Genomic DNA, 9,860 nt, shown 5'->3' on the forward strand with positions numbered 1-9,860 from the left:
TATTCATAATGTGGCTTTAGCTAAAACAAGATTCTAATGATAGAATCCCTTTAATATTAGCCTGGGAAGGCACCTTAGTCTTGAAACCAGGAAGGAATCTCACTTGAAGTCTGTCTTGATAAAACGATATACACTACCGTTCAAAAGTCTAGGGTCACTTAGAAATCTCCTTATTTTTGAAAGACAAGCACAGTTTTTTTCATTGATGATAATATTAAATGAATCTGAAATACACTCTATACATTGTTAATGTGGTAAATGACTATTCTAGCTGCAAACATCTGCTTTTTAATGCAATATCTACATAAGTGTATAGAGGCCCATTTCCAGCAACCATCACTCCAGTGTTCTAATGGTACATTGTGTTTGCTAACTGTGTAAGAAGGCTAATGGATGTTTAGAAAACCCTTGAAAACCCTTGTGCAAGTATGTTAGCACAGCTGAAAACAGTTTTGCTGGTTAGAGTAGCTATAAAACTGACCTTCCTTTGAGCTAGCTGAGAATCTGAAGCATTACATTTGTTGGTTCAATTAAACTCTCAAAATGGCCAGAAAAAGAGAACTTACATGTGAAACTCGACAGTCTATTCTTGTTCTTAGAAATAAAGGCTATTCCATGCGAGAAATTGCCAAGAAACGGAAGATTTCCTACAATGGCGTGTACAACGCCTTCAGCACAACAGGCTCTAACCAGAGTAGAAAGAGAAGTGGGAGGCCACGCTGCACAACTGAGCAACAAGACAAGTACATTAGAGCCTCTAGTTTGCGAAATCGACGCCTCACAAGTCCTCAACTCAACTGGCAGCTTCATTAAATAGTACCCACAAAATGCCAGTGTCAACGTCTACAGTGAAGAGGTGACTCCGGAATGCTGGCCTTCAGGGCAGAGTGGCAAAGAAAAAGCCACATCTGAGACTGGCTAATAATAGGAAAAGATTAATATGGGCAAAAGAATGCAGACATTGGACAGAGGAAGCACCAACTAAGTATCAATGTATAAATAACACAAAATATTCTTTTGATTTTAAATCTAAATTTATTGTTACAAAAATGTTTTTAATTGTAAAAAATATTGGTATCAGGAAAACACAAACACATAAAAACATTTAAAAACACCAGATGTCAAACAACAAGAGTGGAGGTCGCACTGGACTGAGCAGCTCCAGCAGGTGTATAATCTGCTAGTGGTGTAGGGGTGTAGGCTAGTTCACTTTTTTTTTCTGGTGGCTATACACAGGCGTATATAAGATATTGCTCTTGGTTTATATGTGCGGTGGCTGTGGTTTTCCCTTCTATACACGCTGTATGTGTGTCTCCTTCGGACACTCCTACTGTTTTGATTAGCTCAAGCATTGTCATGTGATGCTCTCGCACCATTGTGATGCGGGAGTCGCACCTGAATGAATTAATGGCGCCATTAATTACTATTGTGTACCCTATAAAAGCTTCCCCTCCTGCCTCCATTCTGTAGCCCCCTGAAGAAGCAGGGGCGAAACGGTCCGTCGGGGCTCAGAGTGGAGGTCGCAGCTGGTGAGCAGTGGTTTATGTATATGCTTCACATTTTTTGTCCTATGTAGGTTGGCTTATGTAATATTGGCATGTGTGTGTAACTTTACATTGGTTCTGTTACCTTATATGCTCTTACTATATAGTGGTGATGTGGGTATGATCTTTGCAATGCTACAGATATTTTTCAATTAAGTGCCCTGATCTTGTGATATTGTGGGCAATAGGAGCCTATTTACATTTATATATACAAAATACTGGGCCTCTCTATACACACATTAATTGTGGCTGTTCTCATCGCCTACACCACTAGCAGATTATACACCTGCTGGAGCTGCTCAGTCCAGTGCGACCTCCACTCTTGTTGTTTGACATCTGGTGTTTTTAAATGTTTTTATGTGTTTGTGTTTTCCTGATACCAATATTTTTTACAATTAAAAACATTTTTGTAACAATAAATTTAGATTTAAAATCAAAAGAATTTTTTGTGTTATTTATACATTGTTACTTGGTTGGTGCTTTGAGTTTTTGCGGGTATCTTTGTTTATCTAGTATTGAGATTGCTTTGGGTTTGATATTGGACAGAGGAAGATTGGAAAAAAGTGTTATGGACAGACGAATCGAAGTTTGAGATGTTTGGATCACGCAGAAGAACATTTGTGAGACGCAGAACAACTGAGAAGATGCTGGAAGAGCCTGACGCCATCTGTCAAGCATGGTGGAGGTAATGTGATGGTCTGGGGTTCCTTTGGTGCTGGTAAAGTGGGAGATTTGTACAAGTTAAAAGGGATTTTGAATAAGGAAGGCTATCACTCCATTTTGCAACACCATGCCATACCCTGTGACAGCGCTTAATTGAAACCAATTTCATCCTACAACAGGACAATGACCCAAATCACACCTCCAAATTATACAAGAACTATTTAGGGAAGAAGCAGGCAGCTGGTATTCTATATGTAATGGAGTGGCCAGCGCAGTCACCAGTTCTGAACCCCATTGAGCTGTTGTGGGAGCAGCTTGACCATATGGTATGCAAAAAGCCCATCAAGCCAATCCAACTTGTCGGAGGGGCTTCTAGAAGCATGGGGTGAAATTTCTCCAGATTACCTCAGCAAATTAACAGCTAGAATGCCAAAGGTCTGCAAGGCTGTAAAAGCTGCAAATGCAGTATTCTTTAACAAAAGCAAAGTTTGAAGGAGAAAATTTAGCATTCAGTCTGGTCACAATATGGTCTATATTTGGAAGACCCCACCTCAGGGTAATCTGATGGAAAATCTCCGGATTGAGAGACCATTCCCTGGAAACAGTGAAACCCAAACTCAGCCAGTCTGCAATTATGTTCAGGGATCCTTTGATTTGTACAGCAGACAGATGGGTCAGATTCCTATCTGCTGAGACGAATATTAATCCTATCTCTCTGAGGAGTGACTGGGAGCTGGTGTCTCCCTGTTTGTTCAGGTAAAAAAATGGTTGTTATGTTGTTTGACCGCACCTATACAGCCTTCCCATTGAGTTGTGGGGCAAAGTGGAGGAGTGCAAGGTGAACTGCTCTGAGTTCTCTGCAGTTGGATGACACGTTCCTCTCTAGGAAATTCCAGGTCCCCTTGTATCTTGTGCAAGTGGGCTCCCCATCCTGAAAGTGATGCATCGGTTGTCAACAGAGTCCAACTTGGCTGGACCATGGACATCCCATCTTTCAGATGTATCCACCATCTCAGGGAAAGACAGGTCTTGAAGGTACTCTATGATGGATCCCTCGAGGACTGTCTGCTTTTTTGCAGATAGTAAATGGGTCTGTACAAACCTGTCTCGCGGAGGATGATAGAAATCAACTGCATAGCAGTATTATATTACATACAAGACACACAAAAGGATCTTGTATGAGTTCTCTCCAGGTCACCAGGAAAATCGTCGACTGAATGAGGAAGACTGATGGCGTTAAAAATTCCAACTTCTTCTTGTTGATATCTTTGGAGAATTTTCACCCAGAAACTCTGCTCTGAAATCTACAGTTCCTCTGGAAGCAAGGCCTAGGTTTTTGAGGCTGTTAAGGGCTTCCTCCTCTCCTGGTCTGTCTGGATCTGCCCTGGAAAGACTGTGGAAGACTCTTACCGTTTTTGTCTGCAAGACCCTCCATAATGTCATACGGCCCTTTGCCAAAGAGCTTCCCAGACTCAAAGGGCAGGGAACAAATATTACATTTTGAGGCATTATCCACCCGCCAGGGTTTCATCTATAGTGGTCTTTGTACAATAGTGGTGAGGGCCATAGATTTTGTGGCTAACTTGACTTGCTGGAGAGCAGCGTCAGCCAAGAAATCTGCTGAGGGAGACTGACCTCATAAATGACAGGATGACGTCCTTGGAGACCCCAGAATCGATATATCTTTCTCCAGCTGGTGTAAATCTGTGGGAAGTTTGTTTGCCACCTTGCTGGATGCAACACCCATGGTGACTTGAGCAGAGGCACCTGAGTGAGACTTTCTGAAGGTACACTGCACACCTATCCATTGGTTCTTGAAGGTTGGAGCCATAATCAGCAGGCACAATGGCAAGAAAGTTTGGCTACAGCTATGTCCTTGTTAAAAGCCACAAAGAAGACTAGACGGTTAAGTAAGAAAAAAAGGAGGGAGGACAAAAGAGACCTGGTCTACCATACAAGACAGAAAAACATGGTGGGGGGAGGTCTCCTCTGTCCTCTCATAGGGTGGGTAATATCTAATTATTTAAATTACAAATACCAGCACAAAGCAGCAGAAATACCCCATATTGTGCTGCTGGTAGGATGTAAGGGAACAGTGTTTCTCTTTACAGTGGTTCTTCAAGAGCTTGGTTTAGCAGAGTACAAGACATGGTACTGGTGGTTTCCTGGTGGTATTGTGTGTATAACTAATTTGTCAATCAAAATGGTATACACAGTGTCAGCATTGACTACTGGAAAATAGCAGATTTAAAGTATAATGTCAAATACCATACAGGCTGTACTTACTCTGAAATTTGCAAGTGGCCCATTAAATGCAGGAATTTTAATTCCGAAAACATACTTTAGCTGTGATATAACAACTTCAATGGCAGCAGCGGTGGTGAAGCCATTAATTAGGGGTTCTGATAAGTATATGACAATGAATCCAAACTGCAGAAATCCTAGAATCAACTGAATAAATGAAGAAAAAACAGGAGAATTTGCAGATTAGGACACTTTTACACATTTGTAGTTGAGCAGAGATAACTGTATGCGGATACTACTATTTGCCATGCGGCACTTATACTTGCTGTGGTTTCAATCCACAGGTACAAGAAAGAGCAGGACAACAATTTTCAGTAATGCATTTTCCGTTACTGAGACTTGACCACACTTATGACAGCAACCTAATGCCAACACTGAAATCAGCTTTATAGTTTATAACAAATACCACACTACTCACTTGAACTATCCCAACAAGAAAGGTTAAAGATGCTGCAACCATTACTTTTTGTTCATTCAGCAGTGTCTCATCAGTGCCATTACCTATGGTGGAATTACCTTCACTTGTGGCCGCACCAGTAGCGAGATTAGTTACTACCGAGCCAACCATCAAGCAGGTAACTGGAAAAGGACCTACAAAACACAAACCCATGCTTCTGAATAAAAGATAGATAAACAGTATATATGATGCTTTGACTTTAATATAAATATACAACACAAAATGCAAAAGGCTAAATGACACGCTGAAAATCATCTCCAAGTAAGAAAAGGTGAAATACAACAGGTGCTAGTTAATAACATTGGCATAGCTGCCAAAGTGAATCAATATGCCCAACAGGTAAAGTACAATAAAACACACAATGTGAAGAAAGCCAAGCACAAGAGTTATAGCATTATATATCATATAAATAGTAATAACATGCCTACCGACAATACTGGTGCGCCCGACGCACGTTTCGCCACCTAATGGCTTCGTCAGGGGATGGATTTTTTAAAAAACAAATCGTGCCTCCCACATACTGGTTAACATTTGGTCGCATTGGTCTTCCTTTTTACTACCTGTCATTATATTAGTCTACATCATATTGGTTTTATATTATATTCTAATAAAATATTAATTTTATGGTGATCCTGTCTTTTTGACAATGTTTTTCTTTTAATATAAATATAGAAAATACAAATATTGTATTCTTGCTCACCAGCAGATATATGTTTAGATGTTCCAAAGAAAAAGTAGACAACAACAGGAAAAAAAGCTGCATATAGTCCATATCCTGGCGGAACATTAGTTAGGAGAGCATATGCCAAACCTGAAACACAACAACAAGAGTATAATAAAGGAAATAAACTGCAAGAAACACATAAATGTAAAGAAGCAGTATGATTGTCTAAGGCTGGGTTCACACCAACGTTGGCTCCTGTGCTATGATTCTGTTCCCTCTCTGCTTCAAAATTGCGGACAGAAAAGCACTGCGGGTAACCACTATTTTAACTGGACCGAATCTAATCTAGTCTAACAGTTGTATGTGGCATGGCTTCTACTATGGTAATCCATGACCATCACCTGATTCAAGGGGTAACTAGAGCTGGTTACATATTTACCTGACAATTAAAATATATCACATGAATTCTTGTTAGAATCAGCGGCCTGACCAAGTCCTTATAAATGGGTTCCTTTTATACACAGGATATTGTAAACAGTGTCCGACCTTACAACCTGTCTTTGTCACTACTCATTTTTATGGCTATAGATTGTGTCAAGTGGCTAAACGGCCACTTTTGGAATTATCTTAGCTCCCATCTATTATAGCATGTATATCACAGTCATCAGCTAATAGTGCCAACATCTGGTTGTAGTTTTTTGCTGAGGTATGTGTGAAATTGCTGTGTCCATTTTACATTCAGTGAAACAATATTTCTGTATACTGTGAATTGTCTGTGCTTTGGGTAATTGAAACAAATGAATATTGTGACTTTCCAGAAATTATGTGATTTCTTCTATGGAATGTCTTCTAATGAAATGCTGATAAGCTTTGTGCCTGAGTTGTCTAGTTAGCAGCCATCTCCCCTTTTCTAACTATAACATCTTAAGTTTTTTATTAAACAGAGAAACTGGCGACTTCTAGCTGAGATTGATAAAGCTGAAGTGCACACATGGCAAGAATCATTTCTTTTTTCACCAAAAGAATTGTCCATCTCTGGTTGGTAGGTCAGGTGGGTGATAGGGAATTCAATGCTAAATTCCAAATATGTTCATCTGTGGTGTATTATTATTTCTGTCTATAGTGCGCCAGTGTTGGAATATAGCATCAGATCAAAGAAAGATTGTAACTGTACTGGTGTAACAAGTGTCCATATAGTAGACCTAGGAATAATTGCATTCTTGAGAGTGTCCAAGAGAAACCTAGGAATAGCTGTCTTCTTACAAGTGTCCAATAGGACCTTGGGAAGTAATTTTTACAATGGGTAACACAAGTAGCATCAAGAGTCTAAATGGGGGGAATACTGCCCTGCAATGCCCGCGAACAAAATCAGTGGAGACCCAGTTGTTATAGCGGTTGCACTGCAGTAGGATGGCCGCCATCTTTAAAGACCCGACATCTGCTGTACTATTACGGCAGATGTCGGGAAAAGGTTTAAGCCCTATATATTAGAAGCCCTCATAAATCAACCCACTTCCAAACTGCTCCCCTGAAATAATTCAAAAATAGATTTGAGATGTCTGTTAACACTTTAACCATTTCACGGAATTAAAACAATATGCAGGTGAAATTTACATTTTTTTTTCCAATAATTTAATTTACCCTAAAATGTACACATTCACAAGGGATAAAGGAAAAAAATGCATCACACAATTTGTTATGTAATTTCTACCCAATGTGTGATATAAACAGGTGCATGGGCACATGGCAGAATGCCATAGGGAAGGAGTGCCCCTGGGCTTTTCAAGAGCAGATTTTGCAGGATTAGTTTTCAGGTACTGTGTCTCATTTGCAGAATCATTAAAGTTTTGGTGCAATTTACCCCCCAACAAAAGTGACAGCATTTTGAAAACTATACCCGACAAGGAATTTTTCGAGGATTAGTGAGCATTTTGACCCCACAGATGTTTCACAGAGTTTATTATTATCAAGTTCTGAAAATTAATAATTACTTTCTTTTTCCAATAAAGTGTTGATTTAGTGCTAATCATTTCACAAGGGGTTAACTGAGAACACACAACTTCTCCTGAACATTGCAATATCCCATATGTTGTCGTAAACTGTTGAATGGTTACATGGTGGGGCTTGGGCAGGAAAGAGCGCTGCTTAGATTCTGGAAGGCACATTTTGCTGGAATAGATTTTGCCGCCATGTCCGTAAAGTACCAGTAAAGTGATCCCATTTGTGAAACTACATTCCTCAAGTGATTTATCAAGGAGTATAGTGAGCATTTTGACCACAAATCTGTTTCACTGACTTAACCCCTTCAGAACCAAAACAGTTTTCATTTTTGCATTTCCGTTTTTTCCTACACACATACCATGCACACATGGTTCTCCTCAATACTATGACATAAACTAGGTCATGCAGACTGAGACTGGAGAACCCATTTCATAAAAAAGTGAACAGTAAAGTCACCTTGTAAAACTGCTACAAGTCCAGTTGTGAACCCAGAAATGATGTCACTGAGAATCCACTCTTTGAACGCATATGGAGGAAGCCATGATGCAATTGGGAAGAAGGTAAAGGCAATTCTCTTTGCTTTCTGAGCAGAGCAGCTGTGATAGAAAAGAAACATTTTTTTACTATTTCGTTTTACCTCAGTTGCATCATGTGAACTAATGCGTAAAGGTTTTACATAATAAACACTTAAAGTTACCCTGAGCCAAAATGATCTGCTTTTTCTGTTTTTAAAGAGGATCTGTCTCCAAGTGCAAAATTCTAAATGCCATAAACCTTTTCATGTGATCCTGATCAATGTGACGGTTTTATTTTTAAAATCTGTTCCTTGCAAAAGATATGGCCCTAGCTGAAAATATTCTGACTTAGCCAGCTTAATTCTCAGTGATCAGTGATCAGATTCCCCATCATCAGATTGCAGGATCTGAGGTGTTGTAATGGCAGCCAGGAGACCAATCAATTGCACATAAGGATGCTATGTGTGATGTACTATATTCCAATGTATTGCAGTACATTGCACTGGGGAACAGGAAATCCCTCCTTCAAATTCCCTTGTGGGACAAGAAATAAAAATGCATAATATAAACAAAGTAATAATGTAAACAAACATAATAGGTATCCCCTCTTGCATATAATGATATAGAATAAATAATAATAATATATATAAATAATGATATATAATAAATAGTATTATTTATCCCATACAGTGAATGGCATAAAAAAAACCCAAAAAACATACCACAATATGCGATAATCCCAGACAAATCATCCATTTTTGAAAAGTGACAATTTATTTAGTAAAAGCAGTGAAACATAATAAAACCAATTAATAAACATGGTATTGCTCTAACTGTAATGACTTGCTGGACAAAGTTGCCATGTCATTTTTAATGAAGAGTGAACCCCCACAAAACAAAATGCAAAAAATAATGCTAGAATTGTGGGATCTTTCACATGGACCCCCAAAACTTGAATAAAAGCTAATCAAAACATTATATGTACCCATAAATAGTGCCAGATGAAAGTACTTCCAGCGTCCTTACAGGGTTAATGTTTATTAATATAGCCAAAGGAGCTAACACACAGGAGAAAAACAGGAAAAATGGACAATTTCTAACTCAGGAGAATACTGGAATCCTCACACTTAGATGATAAAGTAATGATAAGCTTATTATCTTCAGTTGACTTGCTTCTTCCATGATGTTAAATGACCATACGTATCTGTATAATCCAAACACAACTTACCCACAAGTCCTTTTTAGATGATCCAATATACTGGTGTGATGTCTTTGCACTATTTCATTTTCAGAACTAAATGCGTCCTCCGAGTAGATGGGTCTTGCCACTAAATATTTATTTTCCAAAGGAATCTTAACTTTTTCTACTGGAGGTTCATCTGGATTTTCATTTCCTTTACCTTTCCTGAACTTATTTAGTATGGTCCTATAGTTGAACATTTCACGATCTGGATTAAAATGAAGAACGTTAAGGCAGATAAATATTATGGTTCATACATGATGTAGTAAAAGTGTAATTTTGAATTATTGACATATCACTTTGCTGTCTGGTTTAATGAGTTAATAAAAACTGGAGCCCACTTAGGGTACATCTACCTGACATGTCTGCTGCTGATTTTCTGTTTGCCCCATTACTACCCAGGTGGAAAAGAAATGAATTTCATACTCATCCCATTTGCTGATGTACAACACAGTAGATTAAGTACCAACAA

General features: G+C 38.9%; 1 protein-coding gene across 1 annotated transcript in view; it reads right to left on the bottom strand.

The window, feature by feature from the left end:
• The window catches only part of LOC142203390 (chloride anion exchanger-like), a 51,952-nt gene extending 42,364 nt beyond the window's left edge, over positions 1-9,588 (bottom strand). The window contains exons 1-5 of the mRNA XM_075274068.1: positions 9,377-9,588; positions 8,090-8,229; positions 5,669-5,779; positions 4,930-5,102; positions 4,494-4,658 (exon numbers count right to left, since the gene is read on the bottom strand). Of these exons, the coding sequence (XP_075130169.1) occupies positions 4,494-4,658; positions 4,930-5,102; positions 5,669-5,779; positions 8,090-8,229; positions 9,377-9,588 (801 nt within the window). The remainder of the gene's footprint in view (positions 1-4,493; positions 4,659-4,929; positions 5,103-5,668; positions 5,780-8,089; positions 8,230-9,376) is intronic.
• Between the last annotated feature and the right edge of the window lie 272 nt (positions 9,589-9,860).

Source organism: Leptodactylus fuscus, chromosome 5 (genome assembly GCF_031893055.1).
Source record: "Leptodactylus fuscus isolate aLepFus1 chromosome 5, aLepFus1.hap2, whole genome shotgun sequence".
Taxonomy (NCBI): domain Eukaryota; kingdom Metazoa; phylum Chordata; class Amphibia; order Anura; family Leptodactylidae; genus Leptodactylus; species Leptodactylus fuscus.